This window comes from Gekko japonicus, unplaced genomic scaffold, assembly GCF_001447785.1.
Source record: "Gekko japonicus isolate JY-2015 unplaced genomic scaffold, Gekko_japonicus_V1.1 scaffold2588, whole genome shotgun sequence".
NCBI classification, from domain to species: Eukaryota; Metazoa; Chordata; class Lepidosauria; order Squamata; family Gekkonidae; genus Gekko; species Gekko japonicus.
Genome location: NW_015167133.1, coordinates 159,534 through 179,279, shown reverse-complemented (window position 1 = coordinate 179,279; position 19,746 = coordinate 159,534). Strand labels below are relative to the sequence as shown.

Below are 19,746 nucleotides of genomic sequence, written 5' to 3'. Positions count from 1 at the left end.
AAAGCCCTTCATATCTACAGAACTTCCACTTCTGTTAAATTCCACTGTAGCCCTGTTCACAAATTACAGTGAGAGCATGGCCTATCTGTGTACAATGTATATAGTTTTTCTTTATACATGTGTTGAGTAATTCTTATGTATGGCTGAATGTATGATTTAAACCCCAGATTTATCCAGGTACTGGTCCCCCGTTTCATATAATGAGTGCATGTTGGCTCTTTCTTACAGGTGGGTATATGTATGTACATGTAGGTTGCACATGCATTAACTGCAACATGTAAACAGGGCGAGTGTCAGCTCTGCTCAGATGAGCAGGGTCTCTTGAAGATCCACTCCTGCAAATAAGTGTGATCTGTTATAGTCCATGCATGGGCCTTTTCTACTGTAGCTCCTGCCTAATAGAACCACTTGACAGAGGAAGTTAGGAAAACTCACACTTCTGTCCTTCCGCAGACTATGCAAGAACTAAAGTACATGTTACAGCAGATACAGGTCCATCTTGTGGCTGCCAGCATCATTTTAGAGGGAAAATGAGCCATTTAAGAACAGTGCAGCAGCCAAAGATGATCTTCTTTCCCCCCTCTGTGCCTTTTAAAGCGTTGCTGGAACAATCTCCCCAAACAGGTGTTTTGGCGCTTGAGAAGCACACCTGGGATTAGACTCATGTCTGTTGTAATGTGTTGTTTGGCCCTAAAATAAAACTTTTTGGGAGGGCCTTCTTGTAATTAGGCTTGCTATTTTAAAATCTTGTTTGATAGAAGTTTTACTGATATTTATTAGTTTAAATATTATTTAACGTTTTTTAAAAAAACCTTTGTAAGCTTCCTTAAGTCTACTTTGATGAAGACTGACTAGAAATGTTGTAAATAGAAAATGCAACTTGTTTTGCTTTGCTTTTACACCTAGCATGAATCCGGCCCTTTTCATTGCTCGTCTCCTGGTCTTTGCCCTTGCTGTGGGGCACAGCATGCCCCTCTGTATCCCTGTTGAATACGTAATCCATGTGGAGAAGAGAGAATGTGCCTACTGTTTGGCTATCAACACCACCATCTGCGAAGGATTCTGCATGACATGGGTACATTTCTTACAAGATGCTGTTGAGTTTCTTCTCACTACTCTTGGTTAGCAATTGGATGAAAATGGTTCCTTCTCTTTAATTAAAATACACAGCAGAGTCACAAAAATGTTGCAAAGGGACGACTGTTTGAAATCGCTTTAAACAGGCTGTTTGCTCACTGCCAGACTGGTTGTTTTTGCTTAAAGACTAAGCACTCCACAAACATACTGACAACATACATTGTCAGTGCCCAAAGGCTTGCTTGCAAACTCGAACAGATCAGAGAATTATAGGGAGCAGTGGAAGAGAGCCAGTTTGGTGTAGTGGTTAAGTGTGCGGACTCTAATCTGGGAGAACCGGGTTTGATTCCCCACTCCTCCACTTGCACCTGCTGATGTGACCTTGGGTCAGTCGCAAGCTCTGGCACAGCTGTCCTTGAAAAAGAGCAGTTTGTGTCAGAGTTCTCTCAGCCCCACCCACCTCACAGGGTGTCTGTTGTGTGGAGGGGAAGGGAAAGGAGTTTGTAAGCCCCTCTGAGACACCTTTGGGTAATGAAGGGCGGGGTATAAATCCAATCTCATCATCTCATCTCAAGGAAACTGAAAACAGGAGGTGAAGTACCAGATCAGGTAAAGTCAAAATGAAGTGGAAGAGCAACACTTACAAAAGGAACTGTGATTATAGGACGTAAGGGAATCCCAATAATGAGGAGCTGCGACAGCGAATGGATGTGTAAAAGAAAAGATTTTCATATGTAATCAAGAAGCCATGGAATGAAGGGGAGGTTTATACAGAAGGAAAAGAGCAGATAAGCAAGTGAAGAGAGATAAAAAAGCTAATATTCAGCACAGAGGAAAGATAAATGCTGTGTACAATAGCTTTTCAAAGACTTTAAAGTTGTACTGGTGAATGATCATTACCAGACTTTCTCTTTCAGCTGCCCCATGCCTTTGAAGAACATTTTCTCTGTTTTGCTCTCACACACACACACACGTACTGGATCAGAATTAGCATCAGTAGAAAAATGTTCACATTAGGCTACAGAGTGGGTCAAACAGGGATCCAAAAGAAGTAGCCAAACAACAGAGCTTGAAACTAGTGAATAAAAAGTAAAGCTGTAAAAAGGATGTTGCAGTTAGGAAGATGAGAACGTGAAGAGAGAAATAACGTGAAGAGAATGACAACTATCAGGCAGAAAAAGAGATATTACTGATGTGGAACACATCTTGGTTACAGATTGAAGAACAAAGGATAAACACACACACACACACACACCCTGCACTAACTGTTCCTAAGGCAGGATACATAAATGGGCTTTCCCATACTGGAGGTTTTCAACCAGAGACTAAGCAGCCAATTGTTGAGAATGCTCTAACTTTGGGTTTCCTGCACTGAACTGGAGGGTCTGACTAGACAGCCTATTTAAGACCTCTTTCACTCTATGCCTCTATACCAAGATTAAGCAAGGGCAGAGAAACAGTTTGTAAAAGAGACTAGCATGGAAGGGGGGGGGGTTCTGGGCTTGAGATGTTCAAGAAGAAATGGCAATTAGACTTCAAAGAGAATGTAAAGTAAGAGAAAGAACCAGGGATACAACTTTAGGGTAAAAAAGCCATACAAAATCATAGGACAGGCCCTGATGGATAAGAGGTAGCTAAACAACAACAACAACACAGGGGCAAGGGCAGAGCTTTGGGAACACCAACAGAAAGGAGAGGTAGAATACGGCACGGGGGGAGTGACCATTGAGAGTGGGTGGATACCTAAAGAAGTAGGAAGTTGTTTTGTTTGCCTTGCAGCGAAAGGTTTGCTTGGGACAGATTAGTTCTAAGCACTTCTGGGAGGGTGACCACTGTCATCCTTCCTTCTGAGTACAACAAATGAGTTCTTAAGCAGGGAGGTTTTGAGCTGGACCCAAGCAATGTGCATTAACTAGTCACCTAAACTTTCAATGGACTTTCTCCAAACCATAATCATATGCTCATATAGCCTCACAAATTTGGCATTATGATGGGGCCTATACATGTGCTTGGCTTAGTTTGGAAATCTCTCACAAGGACTAAATAGCCTGTTTCAGCAACAAAAATATTGGCACCACAGTAGCCAGGCTGGATGTGTGTGAATAGACTATTTGAGCACAACACAAATTACCTGGGTGCATTTAGACAAAATTCTTCATGGAGATGGATTAACTGTTGGCGTTCCTTTACAGGACAGCAACGGTAAGAAGCTGCTGCCCCGGAGTGCCCTGTCCCAGGAGGTATGCACATACAAGGACATGGTGTACAGGACAGTGCTGATCCCTGGCTGCCAGCGCCATGCTGCCTCCTACTATTCCTACCCTGTTGCAGTGAGCTGCAAGTGTGGGAAATGCAATACCGACTACAGTGACTGCGTGCAGGAGGCCAGCAGGGGTGGCTATTGTGCTATACTCCAGAAACGCCGCGGCCCATGAAGTTCTGGCTAGCTGCAATATGCTCATGTACACACATGTTCCCGTTGCCACGTGGCAAATTACTGGCAGCCAAGAATAAATAGAATGGGTAGCATATTCAACACTTGTCCTATCAAATTATTCTTTGACAGAAAAAGGAAACAAAATCAGCTATTTTTTAATTTGAACTAGAACTGAGACATTGCAATGCCTGTGGAATAAACCAGTATTGCAATATGCACAAGTGAAGTTACAAGGATGAACTTTCAAAGCATGTTTGTCTGAAGAGGCATAGTAGAGAGAACGAGGACTCTGTTGTTCTGTATTCATTCTCCTTGAGAAAAAGTGAAAGGAGTTATGGTTTCTTTCTAGGGATCTGAAGGCTAGAAGCTTTAAGTTTATTAGGAATGACCAGTACAACCATAGAGAGAACAAATTATTGGCTTTTAGGATGCAAATGAAGGGACAATGTTGTATTGCTGTCAGGAATATATTTTCCCATGAGACATTGCTGATTATGCTTTTGCTTCTGGAGAAGACCTATGGTTCTCTGAATGACACCTTGTGCCCTATTATGGAGTAATTTTAATACATTTTGCAGCAAATGAGGAAGCCTTACTTGCTCAGTTGAGGCAGTTTGCAGTGTCTTACAGGCTCAGCATTGTTGCCCATGGTCTAGTGAATGCAAGGGCCTTGTGGCAGCCATATTTCACATGCTATTTGGATTGCATATATGCACAAAAAGAAGCTGTTTTCATCATGCAATGGGCAGTGAAAACATACTTTGGCTCTAGGCAGGAAAAAGTGGCACAGAGCAGACTATTAATCTAGATAAGCCATTTGAACCCTTTAGAAAATTGGGAGGGTAAATTTCCAATTAAGCAAGCAAGTTGGAAATGTTCATAGAACAAACACCAATGTATTTATCAGATTAGAAGGTAACAGAAGAACTGAACAGAGAGAAATCAACACATCTCATCCATGTTCAGTTCAGGCCTTCAATAAGAAGCATAGATCCCAAAGGACACCCGGCAAGGGCTTAACAGATACAAGCACACACACAAATTGTCATTACACAGGTCTGAATCTTTTTTATTGTGCCAGGGTAAAGTGTATGTCTCTTGCACCATCTACATGGAATATGTGGTATTTCTAGAGACCAATTTATACATCCTCAGTAAAGAACATATACCACTTCCCCTCTCCACCTTGATGGAAGCCTCTCAGGTGAGCCCAGTGATCTGAACAGTAAACTTAGCATACAGATAAACTGCTTAGCAGTCTGGTTGCAAAACATACCATTAACAAGCAGGCATACTCTATAGCTTCCAGTGAAGCTGTAGTAGGTTCTGGAGAGCACTCCTGAGAATTTGTGGATTGACACGACATTTACAAATGTCTTCACTTGCAAAACCTAGAGTGGTTGCCCAAGTGCCCTGCTACCTTTACATCATCTAAAGTTGCTTTGACAGAGAACAGTTGCCACAGGAACCAAATTCTTTACTTTAAGGTATGGTTGCAAGTTATAAACACAAATCTGTATATATATATAAAATCACACACTTGTTTCCCAGTTTACTCTTGCTGACTGAGATAACAACAAAGGTAATTTTGTTGACTCTCATGCCATCGTGGCTGGAAAGATTGCAGCTGGGGCTGGTCAATAACAGGTACACAATTCCAAGCGCAAATTGCCGCGCCTAGTTCTCCCAAAAGGATTTGGCCCCACGATTGTTATTTAAAAGATTTTTGGTTTTGCATTACGTATAAACAAACAAAAAAGGTTTCCTGATCCATTCTCCTGTGGTCTGGCTCACTAAAACAAGCCTGAGTCATTGCATTCTCAGAGGCTCCAGTCTCTCAACTCCCAGAGTTAGAAGACATGCCTCCACTTTACAGATGTCTGACCTTGGTATCACAATTCTGACCTTTAAAGTCACAAGAAATCCCATATTACAACCTAGGCACATAGGCTCCAGAATCCTGGTAACAGTGTACCAGGCCATTGGTTTTGACTCCAGGTTGCCCAAAAGAGAAACATCTGTGAGTCAATATGAGCTGCTGTTGCTTTCTTGTGAGTTGTCTGCTGGTGGTCCTTGTGGATTCCATTCCAGTAGGTCCAAAAACGAGAAGGTGGGTCTAGGGGGAAAGTCCTCGATACTGGCACAGCTCGATGAGAAATTCTCCGACGCCAATAAAATAAATACACTGGGCTATACCAAAGAGTGGTGCAATAACCAGTGCTCTGCAGCCAGCTCCCTTTAAGAAGGCTAAGGGGCCCTCATTCATCCAAATCTTCCTGAGAACAGAGAACAAAACATAGCATATTTGAGTACAAGGCTCTACAACACGTTAATTAAAGATTATTTCAACTTGGCTGTGTTCACATCTCATGTATTCATCCTGAAGTGTCTATACATGCCCCTCGCGAGAACCTGAACACCTGACTTCTTCCCTAAACTGTAATTCATCTCACCCTCTCCATACAGGCCTTAAACATAAGGGATAGGAACATACCAAAAATATACCAGCAAGCTTAGGACCAATTTAAATGCTATGGAAGCTGTTGAAAATCATTACTCCTTGACCATCCACCATACTGTTGTGGAGTTACTCCCACTCATACTTCGACACATGGAAACAGAAAGTCTTTTTGAGAATTATTCTAAAGCAACACATTAACCACTAAACCATAAGGCTGTGTGAAGAATGATCACTCTCTCCAGTTATCATTCAGTGCAGGTACTACTCTTTTGACTATAAAGTGTTCTGTAATTTGTTTATTCCAAGTCTTGGTGAAAACCTTGTATCCCAGCCAATGATCACTCAATATTGTCATTTAAACTTGTGTCAAATCACTCCGGCTATTCTTGAATACATTCAATAAACCAGAATCACAATTATACACAAAACACTAGGATATGTAAATGATAAATAAAAAGCATAAATGACATCCCATCTTCTACCTAGCCTGCAATGAAAGATAAAACTCAATTACTCCTACTCGAAAGCTCTTCCGCCAGGCTTTCGAGTAGGAGCCGCCGCCGCCACCATTATTCCACCAACGCTTTTTCCATCACCGCACTCTACCACCGCTGGTGCGGGTATCATCGGGGGTGCGAGACGTCCCTGGCGGATGACAGGGTTGTGGGGACATATACTGCTGTTGTTCTGTTATAACATCTTCAGAACACCATCTTGGTTTTATGATTCGGAGTGAGTATCAGAGCACCGATACTTTTAATAACTGTATTATGCTGTATTATTGTATTTTTATACTGTTCTTATTGTTTTAATCTGGTGTTTATGCCCTTGTTAGCCGCCCTAAGCCTCCGGGGAGGGCGGGGTACAAATCTAAAAAATAAATAAATATAAATAAATAAATAAAAATATGACAATCTCATCGCAACCCAAATTTGAGAGATTCAACGGTTTTAGGGTGTGGCTGTCTTATACTGACATAATTGCGTAAGCCTCACATGACTTTCTTACACCATTTTCTCTAAAGGTGTGATTAGAACACCTCTGAGCATTCCAAAGAATAACTGTTGCAAACTCTGTTCCATCTGTTCTGGGATTTATTCAGAACATAAAGTCATTATCTTTCTCAAGGCTGGAGCAATAGGAAAAACACATGTTTGCAGAGTTATCACAAGAACCTAGAAGCAAACTCTCCGGCCTACTGTGTCCAAACATCCTAAGTGATTTAAAGTTCACTGGTGTATTGTAAATAAATACATAGACAGCGGTTTAAAGTCAAAATCCACACCAATACCCTGACCGTGATATCTGAAAGCTACTTTAAATATGGTCTGCCCTAGATGCATGGAGACTCTTCATGGCAGCACCATGCAGTTTTGGCAGCTGCTGGCAAGCACGTTTTCTATAACTGGTTTAACCACAAGGAAACACTCGTTTAAACATTTAAAACTGTGTGCTTAGTATTGGTCAGTTTCTTGCATCTTTAAACATTCACAATTATCTCCATTTGACTGCACAGATACTCTGGCCAAAACTGTAAGGTTGTAACCAGGCTTGAAGAAAAATGTCCTGTGCCTTTAATAAAGACAACGGGATGTTATTTACAAGCTGATATTATTTACCTCCATGGCATCAAAAAGCTTCAGTTGTCCATTTCTACCCATTAAGCCTTTATTAAAGGGACAAGACATTCTTTTCCAGGTTAGGAGGAAACCCTACATTGATCTGTCTGAGAATCAGCTCAAAAGGCACAGCATGGGCATGTCTTCTTGAACATTTAACCCTTATACTCTTGCAGAACTATCTAGTTCACAGGCCTTTATAGGTTTTTTATTCCTTACCTTGCACAATCTCTAATTCCATTATAGTTTTCCTCATTTCTTCCCTTGCCCATTGCCTGAAGACGAGTTTTTATTACTGCAAAACAAAGTATTAATTGGCAGATTAAAGGACTAATGCAGGCACGGGTGAGAATGTGCCTCTGTAGCATTTTGCCTTTCCCTTTGCTTTAAAATTCATCCTAAATACAGAAACCTTCCCTGCCCAGAAAATCCAAAACAGATAAAGACTAGCTTCCAAGAATGGAGAAGAAAAATAATTTTCCCAGTAATTTCCTATGCCTATCAGATGGATCAGCACCATACACAATAAATCACAAAAGCAGGAAAGAGGTATTCAAAATTTCTCTTACCATCACAAGGATTGACGGACACAGCTGCCACTGAGCCAGCCATGCAGCCAGCCAGGAAAGAATGAAAGAAAGGGGCCCTTTCCTCCAAGGAATCCTGTTTTGCTTTGTTCAGATGGTCAAATAGTGGGAAGTAGATGATGGAAAATGGGACATCCCTAGAAAAGAGGAGTCATTCATTTACATAAAACCATACAGAGAACAGGTATGGGAATCAGAAAAGCAAGAAGGCACCTTTCTAACCTCAGCAAGGTGGCTCCAAGGCCTTTGTAGAGTCCTTTAATGCCCTGTGCATGCAGCAGCTCGACTGCTATCTGTGTTGCAGATATCCTCCTTGGAAGGACAGCAGGTCCCACGTTGTAAGCTCTGGTCAAAACAGGGCTCACAGCTACAAGCTTGCATCCAGGAGTTGAACAGTGAACTCTGCTCACAAACTGTTGTGATGCTGAAACAAAAGTAGATAATGGCCCTGGTCACACGTGCCAGAAAACATGGAGGGGGGAGGCGTGGCTATTTGCGGCGGCGCAATTAGACCCGCGACAACGCAATCAGACGTGGCGGCGGCAAACCACGTTTCCATCCCTTGGTGCATGTGCTTCAACAAAGACGGCCGGAGGGGAAAAGCTGCAGCGGCGTGATCACACGGACAGAGTCCGTCGGCAGCCTGTGGCAAACCATTTGCCAGTACTTTTGGTCAGGTACTTTTTAACCACGCATTTTTGGCGGCACTACACGAGTTGGCCACAGGTGCGCTACGCCTGCCAGATGTTGCGGTGTGATCGCGCCCAGAAAATCCGCCCAACATTCATGGCTCTCCTGTGGCAAATTCGCTGTGTGAATGGGGCCAATATATATCAAGCTCATTGGTCTACTTAAGATTCTTATTTGGATCTCTCTCACTATCAGTATGAACTGATCCTGGATGCATTTGAAAGTTTGCATATGTAGCAAGGTTTCCAAGGACCTAATCTTCACTTTGTCCCACAGGCCACAAAGTTTGAGGATCAGGGATGCCTGGCTACAACAACAACAGACCTTTGTCTCTTGGTGCTGTCTTCCATTACCTTATTGTCCATCACTGTTCTGTTCTACAGGGCATCACGTACACATGTCTGATCCTGATTTTACAAAGTAGTTCATATGCTTCCCTTTTTACAGTTCTATTCTTCACCCTCTGGCTTCATAACTAAGAAATATTACCTAGTTCTAGACCTACATTGTGGCTCTATGGCCTTTTGAATTACAATTTTAGCTCAATTCATAAGCCAATACTCAGAGCTTAACATATGCATACAGGTACACGATATTGTAACCTAACTTGCCAGAATCACCATCCAAAGCAGGATATTACAAAATATTAGAAATCTTTACTTTTAGGAATCTCAAACCCAAGATGATGTCCTTCACAAAGAATATATGACTGCTTGATAAAGCTTTGCTAACTCCCTAAATAGAGGAAAAGATCAGACCATACACTACTAGCTGCAATTATTCTCATATTCTATGGAACAAACCACCAAGTTATAACTGATGTGCCCCACAGTAATCAGAATGAACAGAAGTTGAAAAATGAGTAAGAGTGAGCATCTCAGGTAGGTACACCTACTAAGGTTTGTGAATGAGCTGTACAGAGAAACTCAACCTGTATGAAAAGATAGAACTGATTCTCAGAGATGTGCTGGATATACTGAGGAAACCAGCACGTGCAGTTACCTAGTCTCCCTGCATCCTGCAGCTGGATTTTCAGCATCTCCATAGGAGTTGTGATGATAACTTGGCAGGTTCCAGCACCACAGCCTGCCATCATCTCCTTAGCTAAAGACAAGGTCATTCTGTAACCAAGAAAACAGAACAGTTAAGGCAGAGCAAACTCAGTTGCTGATCAAAATTCATGCAGGGTTGTCATGCTCTCTCTGTTCACCAAATACATTATTAACAAGCTAGCTATAAAGGAGAGACACTACATAGTCTCTAAGGCCCCTAGAACCCTATAGTCTCTATAAGGCCAGGCTCTCATTAGCCTTTTTCATGTGATCTACTGCTGATATCGAAATAAAGGAAGCATAATGAATTGTCAGCATTTAGACTCTACTCCCCAGTTCTCCTGCAAACGCTATATACCTCATTAGAGGTTCAGGCATTAGTTTGGGCTATTAGTTTGGGCTAAATCACACTGCCCCTCTCTCTCTCACTACTTGAGGCCCCGGTCACATGGGAGGTTTTGGCCCGGAAGAGGGACGGATCGGAGGTGCAGCAAACAGGCGCGATCAAACCGCAACATCTGGAAAGCGGCGCGTCCCCGTCCCCGATCCGTCCCTTCAGCCGGAAAACCTGCTGCAAAAAAGAACCTGCAAAAGAGCAGGACTAACCAGAAACGGCGCAGCAAGTGTGGCTGTGAGGTCACCAGTGCGCCCGTCTTCCGGAGCAATTGAGGCTCCTGGCTGAACTGCGCATGCGCACACATGCGCAGTTCAGCTGCCTCGCTCTCCCTTCAGTGGCTTCCCCCCAGCATCTGATCGTGCCGGGGAGGAACTGCGTGGCTCAGGGGATCTATCTGATCCCACCGCCGCGTGTCTCTTTTGGTGCGACTCTAAAAAGCCGCACTTTGGACGTTCTTTCCCCCCCCGTGTGGCAGGGGCCACAGTCTTTCCCCACCTCTCTTCCAGCACATTGGTGCCATTGCTTTCATTTAACCATTCACCTGACTGATTTTATTTTAAAACATGACTACTTCTCAATCTGATAATGCTTCTCTGTTTCCTACCTTCCTTTCCCCTGTCTCACTTCATAAAGTTTGCCACAATGCACAAAACATGCAATTCTTCCCTGCAAGGTGATCATGAAACCCTTTACTGAGTTTTGCACTATTTGTTGCATTCACAGAAGAAGGTCTTTGAACTCAAAAATGAACATAGACTTAACTTATATAAACTGTAAACGAGATAGTTGTAACATCTCGGATAACATACCCATCCTTGGCCAAGAGATGCCTAAAATAGTCATTAGCAGCCAGTTTGATTGCCTTCTCAGGTGTTACGAGGGTCAAATTCACAGCAGCACCTAAAAATAAGAACACATGCTTAATTGCAACCAAGTGGCATTCTTTGTTTTAAAAATGTAATAAAACAATAAATTACATTCTGTTGCAGTTTAGTATGAGAGTTTTTCAGGTTCCAGTTTGTAGAAGATAGAGTCAGTTGTAATTGACTGCCACTTCATGAAATTTACTGTGACAGGCATACATGCTATAGTTTTCAACACTGCAGGCTGTCCATCAACTTTAATACACTTACTATGAAGAAAACAGCCACAGGACTGCAGCTTTAGAAGCGGTAATGTTCCACACACTTGCACAAATATGTTGCACACATCTGAAAACTACGTCTGAATAATCCCAGGTAGTGGGGCTGATCACATTAGTCTTTCCCATGGAACTAGCACTCTCAGTGAGGTTCTGATTTTATGGGGAAAGACCTATGCAATCTATCTCACTTTGCTGGATCATTTAGACACTATGGCTATGGGTATTTCTAAAGGATATCTTGTTTCCTGGCAAGTTATGTGGAGAACTGCTGCCTGTCTCTATTTCCTTTCCCTCTTCAGTCTCCTCCTGGTAAGTATCTTGTTGCAAATTAGAAAGGGATGACAGCCAGTATCAGAACTGGAAGCTCATTCTGCTCTTCTGGAGTACAGCATTGCACCACTACTAAAATGTCAGTAAATCTGAAAAATGAAACTGTATCTCATTCTGCATGTTTTTGTTCAAAATCAGGTTTGAACTCTTTAATCCAAATGCTTAAAAATGAGGGGAAATCCATAAAAAATTGTGATCACCTTTTAACATTCCAGACAAAATGAATATCACAAAAGGGGCTTTCTGCATTAATTAAAACACATGGAAAAGGCTCACCTCTATACATTCCAAAATAGCCTTCTGAACGTAGTGTTTTAATTAGACAATCCAACCTGAAGAAGATACAATGAACAAAGCAGTCAGACAACCTCTGCTTCCAAGACATGGCTTGTAAATCGCTGGACAGAATCTTTAAAATCTTCTAGTTATTGTTGTAATATCTACCTCTCTTTGATTACTTCCAAAAAGAGATGATTCCCTATTCTGTTCTCATTTGCCACCAAGAATGCAGAGGCATTTGCAGCAGAATCACAGCTTCCACACAAAAATATTTTCTGTGCTTTACCCAGGTACTTGTGACCACCAATGGTAGTAGGTATAATTCTATAGTAAGACACTATATGCAGTTGTTAGGGAAAATGGGGAGGAAATTGTGCCAGATGTAGGTGGGGTAGCCTCCCACCCACACAGATCCCTGCACGCTTTGAATACAACCTTTCCAGAAAGATCGTACCAAAGCAGGTTTTGGGAAAAATGCAGCAAAGCTGGGGAAAACCCAGAAGATGGAAGACCAAATTGACAATGTCATGCAAAATCCCCCTTGCCTGCCCCCCATCTGCTGTGGTTTGAAAGAGAATGCAAAGCAAAATCTCTGTGTAGAAGCAAGTCTTTCCAATAATTAGATCTTTTTAGAAAAATGTTAACTTTATCAACAAGAGTCAAAGAAAACATAACATTATCATAGCAAGTGAAATATAGCATATGACAGATTCAGGTGGGTAGCTGTGTTGGACTGAAGCAGCAGAACAAAGTTTGAGTCCAGTTTCCTAATAATCCAACATCTAATTTGAAAATGGACACTGGTACCAGAGCTTGCAATAAATCCAGATGCCAACTTTGCTGCCACATACACCCAGACAGCACAATCACTGAACCTAACAACATTAACTACACCATCTCAGACTTATTCACATGCTCATCGTCTAACACTGTATATACCATTAAATGCCAACAATGCCCTTCAGTTCTCTACATAAGGTGACCTCAAAGTAGCTGTTTTATTGCAAAGGAACTTCAGGAACAGACTAGAAAGGAAAAATTGCTGAGTTGTAAGTTATTACAACACTCAGGGCAGTGGAATCCCCGGGACTTAACAGGGATACTGGTTTCTCATCTCACTGCATATGCTAACCTCATCCAGCCCTTACATCTGTATTCTTACCAATCCCCCTGATTCCATATGTCCTCTTTATTTTATTTCTTATTTGGAATAATAGATTAGAATAGTAGATTGTAATGTACCATAATGAACAGGAGAATGTAATGTAATTTGGAATGGTAGATTGGAATGTATTTATCTGGTCTGGGGACAAGGGAGATAACTCTACACAGCCAATTGCCCCACTTCAAAGAAGAAGATGCTGTAAGGTCACCTCCATGTTTGAGAAGAGATGGATGGAGCGTAATGGCAGGGTCTCAGTTAATTACTCTCAGCATTCCACAATTAAGGATACATCTGCCCATCAATCTCCAATTTTGACATATTTATTTCCTTCACTATGTCCCCCCCCCTCCCCCGGAATTAAACCCCAAGAAATGGTAACCATATAAACTAAACTTGTTATTCCTGTTTGGTCTTTGAATCTGTTAACCATCTTCATTATGCTGTATACTAATTTACTGCTCACCCTCTACCTAGATGTACGGACTGGTAATTTCCATTTCATTGAATCTGAAGAAGTGTGTGTGCACACAAAAACTTATACCTTGAATAAAACTTGGTTGGCCTTAAAGACGGCATATGACAGTACACAATTATTCTGTTGAGTCAGGAGATAAAAAGGCTCATTTTCCAAACAAACTGTTTGTTTCCCTCACACTTGTATGTAATTGGTTAATTTAACCACTTAGCTAACACTCCATACTTTACACTATCAATCCATTATTGATAGTAGATTTGTTTTATACGTATCTGCAAACAATAAAAAAGGGCTGTTCTAATACAAAGGTAACTAACATACAATAAGCATAGAATGCTGCATAACTACAGAAAGTCTTATCTAAAATGAAATTATGAGTTGCTAAAGAAGCCAAACACAAATGCAACGGTGCTTTGGGAATAGATTTTCTATTTCAGAAGATATATTAAAGAAACTAGATTTATGGGATCACATTAATCAAGTTATCAAAAGATAACTTACATGCTTTTGTAGATTTGCTGCCCGGTCCTCTGATTCTGTAGCCTGGTTTTAATCAGGTCAATAGGAAATACACAAGTAACTCCAATGATTCCGGCAGTTCCTCCATTGATGAGCTTTGCAGGCAAACTGAACAAGAGAAAATACGCCTCAGCTGAATACAAATGGCCTAAGAATAATTCAGAGTTTTTCTGAGCTATGCAGAAGCAATGCATCACCCCAGTGTTTCACTGAGATGCCTCAAATGTCCATTTCTTTAGACTGATTATTAGCTCCTTGCTGCTTTTTGCATGAACACAATCAAACATTTAAGGCACCTGTGTTCCTGTGCCGTACATGGTAAAAACACAAATGCACAATATTTACAAATACACACAATTGGCTACAACTACTTAGTGCGATACCACATTAATATTCTTAGATCTTCCATTTTCTCTGCAAAAATGTGGACCGATTCCACAAAAGCAGTTGTTCCGCCCTCGGTCTCCCATTTCCACCAGTTGTACTGCTCAATTTCCCACTATTTGCTGCGTGGATGCATTTTGACCTGCATCTCCCCTGATTTCCCCTGCGTCTTCTTGATCATAAGGATCAAGAAGATGTGAGGGGCAGTGTTCCCTCTAGGCTGAGTTAGTGTGAGCTAGCTCACAGTTTTTTAGCCTCCGGCTCACACATTTTTGTCTCCGCTCAGGAAGGAGGGCTCCAGAGCAAACTGATTGATGCAGCAGCCAAATCGCTCGCTCACCACTTGAATGCCAGTAGCTCACAGAGTAGAATTTTTGCTCACAGGACTCCACAGCTTAGAGGGAGCATTGGCGGGGGTAATCAGGGGGAGATACGGTTCAAAATGTGGCCGTGCAGCAAACAGTGGGAAACTGAGCAGTACAACTGGGGGAAACAGGAGACCGAGGGTGGAACAACTGCTTTTGCGGAATTGGTCGTGCTCTCCTCTCGTATTCTCCCTCCAGTTAAATCATTAGCTGTTAGCTTCTTTCACTACAGTCCTGCCTAGGCACAACATTTCATTTAAGGAGGTGGGGCCCAGCCACTCCACCACATGTTTAAACCAAATGTGATTATTCAGGAGTACCACAACAAATTACCTCAAATGCACTACTATTCTGCAGTTCTGTCTGACATATTTCTAAGACCAAGTCCTTGATCTTTTATGAATCTCTCCAGATCTTTCTCTGCTAGTTAGTTCTCTATGTGTGGTTTATACTAGAACAATTGTTATGCATTTGATTTTTAATGCACTTGTTCTCCTGCTCATTCTTTACCCCTGTCACAAGTAGATGTTTATGCTGATGCTTTTTTAAAAAATATATAATTTTTTAAAATGTAGAAAAGACACATACCTGATCTGTTTTTCTGCCATCTTCTTTGGGACCACACCAAAGGAAAAGTGTTTCAAGCTCTTTTTTGGTCAGTAATACCAGCTGCCAATGGCAAAAGGTTGGTTCCCTCTAAGAGACAATTCTGTCTAATCTCTGTGGAGTGAATTGAAGCTTTAAAATCCATCCGTTCTATAAATAATCCAAAATTCTTTCATTGGCTGCTCAAGAATACAGGCATTTCAAACAGCTCACACCATATCAAATTTAGTATGACAAATCAGAATATACTCTCATGACTGCTGTTACACCAAGTGTCATCATCGGTTATTAATACCAGAACTGCTAATTTGTGCCATAATGAAAATGCAACAGAAATCTAGGAATGCCTGTGAAGTTGTAGGTCAGGATGACACTGTTTGATGGATGACACTATTTGATGGAAAGAAAGGTGAATATCTGATATAATTTCAAAGTATGATTTTTTTTCTGTCAGCACAAATATTGACTTGGGCTACGAAGATTTACTAAAGAGTAACTATGACGATCTAGCCCACTTCCCTCCCTGTCTCTGAGGCAAGATTTCCCCTCCATTTTTATTTCCCTTTTTTACTGAGCAGCCCTAATCGATTTTCTTCTTTTCTGAAGAACTATGGCTGTTTCATTATGTCACAGTAATATGAAATTTTGCTGCTGGCTGAGCCCAGGAACCCAACAGAAGGGCTGAGATTTGCCCTTTAACTTACACTACTGAAATGGCACTCAAGAAGCTTTTTAAAGTTCAAAAATAACAAAATATTTTATTCAACATAGAAGGGAAAGGTCAGATGAAAACAAGTGTAAAATTTCTGAAGTTAATCAATATAGGTACAGATTACAGTTCATACGTTTCAAGCTTTTCTTAAGCTTTTCACAGTGACTTAGAATCTTTAAAATAATAGGCTTTTGTTTCAGTGTTTCCCAAACACTCCAGTATACTTTCTTGAGCGTATTTGGCTCTTTTGGTTTCCAGAAGGCAGGGATACTCTGTCTATTACCCAAACTCCTTCACTAAACACACCAATACTTTTCTTGAGTTTCAGCTGACTCCTCGGGATTTAAAAGGCAGTTTCTAAACATACCAGACCAGGAATCACTCCACTCTTCAGAGCTATCTCCGTTTTCCAACTGGGTAGGGAAATTCTCCCACTAGAAGACCTATCCCCTTTTCTGGCCTGAATGGGAGTCTTCACCTTACCTACTTCTCCTGCCAACCTCCCCAGTACTCTGCCTGAATGGGAGTCTTCACCTAACTACCTATTTCTCCTGCCAACCTCCCCAGTACTCTCTCTATGTTCAACTGCTCTCATCAGGGCTAAACACAAACCCTCTCAGCACTAATCCCTTCTCTGTCATGGCTAGACTCAGACTCGTCAGTACTAGATTTTTCTTAGAGCAGAATTCAGACTCAGTCAGCAGCACCCAACTCTTCTTTGTCAGGGCTACTCAGACTTCTTCTCAGTATTTAGTTTTGAAATCCCTTCCTGCTCAACTGATGCTAACCAACCAGATCTCTTGGAGCAGCTTGTCACTCAAGGCACTCTGGCTCTATGAGGAATTAACCCTTCACAGTCCTTTATCTGTTTACACACCACTTACGATCTTTTAAAGGGCAGTCTGTCACAGTGACAAATCCTGATAAGTATCTTTGTTATGTCTGTTTCAGCAAACACAGACAGAGGTCCTATGATGCCCTAAAACAGTGATTCCCAAACTTTTTGAAGTGGGATCCATGATTAAACTTACTCAGCCTTTTGGGACCAACCAGCAAAGTCACTCCACACTGCTTTTCTACTCCCCAACATAAAATGTAAGAATCTCACACCAGCTAAAAAGAGTAAGAAGAAGAAGAGTAGGTTTTTATACCCTGTTCTTCTCTACCTTAAGGAGTCTTAAAGTAGCTTACAGTCACCTTCCTTTCCTCTCCCCACAACAGTCACCTTGTGCTGAGAGAACTGTGACTGGTCCAAGGTCACCCAGTTGGAATCAAACCCTGTTCTCCAGATTAGAGTCTGCTGGTCTTTAAACCACTACACCACATTGGCTAACGTTGAAGCAGTTTATATTCTATTTTTCATGTTCAATATTTATAAGTACATAGCATTACAGAGGTAAAGGCTAAATTTCATGGCCATTTCTACACTTCATGCAGATGAAAACCAAATTTGCCATCAAACCTCCAAGAGCGTTCCCTCCCAGTTTACTTACTCCTACCATGGCTCAGCAACTCAGTTCTGGGTCTCTGACCCATAGTTTGAGGACTTAACCCATTTATTGTGTCACAGATTTTCCTGAAGTGACAATAAATAGTCTTCAAAAGAAGTTGCGTGTCACTTCAGTTTACAATGAACTCATAAGATGTACTTTTGAATAAACGTATTTAGGTTGCATCACATGACTTCCCACCTTCATTGTAACAAACGGGCAGGTGGATGGTTACATTCATCTGTCAGACTGCCACCTCTAAGGAGGAAAAGAATGCCCACATAAATACTTACTAATTCTATTAACTGACATGGATCCATGGTTTCTTTTGTTCTGGTCACAATTTCGATACTTTCCCTATTGGAAAATAAGATATACCGTGGACAGTGTAATCAATCTACACAAGGAATAGCAACATTAATATGATGAAATATGTCTGAGCAATGTCAATGTCACATGTGGACTGCCAGCTGAATCACTGGGAATTCCCTGGGCTCTTGGTGAGACAAACACCTGTGGCAGCCCGTTAAAAGAGTGAGTAACCAAGCCACCCTTGGGAATAAAGTTTCCAGTACTAATATCAGAGAAGTGTGCTTTGCACAGACAATGGTCTATTATTAGCTTGCACTGATAGGCAGATAGTGGCCTATATAGCCCACAGGGAAATTCCAGCTGCAGTACGGAAGAGTCTCACATTTCAAAAAGGCACCTTAATTCTGCACAATTGCTAAGCAGTAGAATTACACTGCCATGATTTACTGTCCAGTGAGATTACCAAAGGCAAGAATAAATCACCATTATAATTCTTGCCTGAGGAAAAGTAGGGATATTCATTTCTTTTGATTAAATTTATAGAAAAATAACAAAATAAAAATTAAACACTAAAATATTTACCCCAAATGAATTAAAAAAGTACAGCCAATGCACATAAATATTCTCTTTCTCATTATTTTATATATAAAAAACCCCTAAAATTCACTTAACCTCTTTCCTTTGATTTTGAAGCCTTTTTTCAACATAGGATACAAACTATTTATTTGCACTTGTGCAGTGGATGGCCGAACTCAAAGAGGAATAAAATGTGCAGAAAGGAGTCTGTGTTCATATTTACTGAGGGAACTGTATCACTAGAGATTTTACAATAGAATACAGCACCTGCAACCACAAACAGGAGACTGCAACCAGAAGGTACAAAACTTTGTTGGGTTAGCAAATGGGCTGCAAATGTGGTATGGAAGTCACTGAGTCTAAGAGTAATTTTCTGCATCTGTTCCCATATATTGGGGACAAGTACAAGAAAAGTACAAGGCAGCACTTGATCAAATAACTGCTTATTGTGAGACAGAGAGAAAAGCTGCAGCAGTCTCTGTAATGCCAGATCAGAAGGGAATAATATTAGCAGCACACCCAGAAGCTGCACTTCACTGAAATGTTTTGCATAAGGAGGGTATGACAAGACTTAGTTCTGGATCATCACCATCTCTAGTCTAAAATGTAAACATTATGAGCATTTCAAACATACATGAAATTTCACTCTTCCCACTGGGAAGTAAAGGGGCTCAGCTGGCAGGGAAGGATCAGTTGGGAGCTTCCAGCCAGGGCTTTTTTCTCTGCAGCATTCTGACAGTTGGCTTCTTGCCAGAACAGCACCACAAAAGGCTTCAGACAGAACTGCATACAATGGCGCTACTACCACCAGCAGCTGAAGCCTGATTCACCCCGTCCTGTTGCTGGCTCCTTTTGTTTTAGTCAGAAGGTGAAGGAAAGAGAATGAAGCACCTCCACCCCTCCATCATCCTTCCTGACCCAACTGTCACTTTCCTGCAGAACGAAGGGGTGTGTGTTTGTGTCTGTTGGACCTAACAGTTCACATCAGCATAAGCGGTTGTAGAGCCCACTTCTTCAGATGCTCGAACACTCTGGTGGATTTACTGGGCTCCAGGAGCCGGCTGAGCTA

The 19,746-nt window shown here is 41.5% G+C and overlaps 2 protein-coding genes across 2 annotated transcripts; one reads left to right on the top strand and one right to left on the bottom strand.

The window, feature by feature from the left end:
* The first annotated feature begins 907 nt into the window (after positions 1 to 907).
* On the top strand, positions 908 to 3,512 carry TSHB (thyroid stimulating hormone beta). The gene is made up of 2 exons (XM_015413048.1): positions 908 to 1,075; positions 3,270 to 3,512. The coding sequence occupies exons 1-2, from the start codon at positions 908 to 910 to the stop codon at positions 3,510 to 3,512; spliced, it is 411 nt and encodes a 136-aa protein (XP_015268534.1).
* An 800-nt stretch (positions 3,513 to 4,312) lies between these two features.
* Positions 4,313 to 15,695, bottom strand: LOC107111994 (mitochondrial glutamate carrier 1-like). The gene is made up of 9 exons (XM_015413049.1): positions 15,570 to 15,695; positions 14,215 to 14,340; positions 12,071 to 12,126; positions 11,130 to 11,220; positions 9,874 to 9,992; positions 8,404 to 8,605; positions 8,164 to 8,318; positions 7,814 to 7,889; positions 4,313 to 5,790 (listed from the first exon to the last, which is right to left on the bottom strand). Exons 1-9 carry the CDS (start codon positions 15,587 to 15,589, stop codon positions 5,631 to 5,633), a joined length of 1,005 nt encoding a protein of 334 aa, XP_015268535.1. The 5' UTR covers positions 15,590 to 15,695; the 3' UTR covers positions 4,313 to 5,630.
* Between the last annotated feature and the right edge of the window lie 4,051 nt (positions 15,696 to 19,746).

Excerpts from the sequence above, each read along its gene's own strand:
- TSHB (XM_015413048.1), top strand. The coding sequence starts at position 908 with ATGAATCCGGCCCTTTTCATTGCTCGTCTCCTGGTCTTTGCCCTTGCT. Across the intron at positions 1,076-3,269 it reads AAGGATTCTGCATGACATGG|GACAGCAACGGTAAGAAGCT; the intron begins GTACATTTCTTA and ends GTTCCTTTACAG.
- LOC107111994 (XM_015413049.1), bottom strand. The coding sequence starts at position 15,589 with ATGGCAGAAAAACAGATCAG. Across the intron at positions 12,127-14,214 it reads CAGCAAATCTACAAAAGCAT|GTTGGATTGTCTAATTAAAA; the intron begins GTAAGTTATCTT and ends TATCTTCTTCAG. Across the intron at positions 9,993-11,129 it reads CATCTCTTGGCCAAGGATGG|AATGACCTTGTCTTTAGCTA; the intron begins GTATGTTATCCG and ends TCTTGGTTACAG.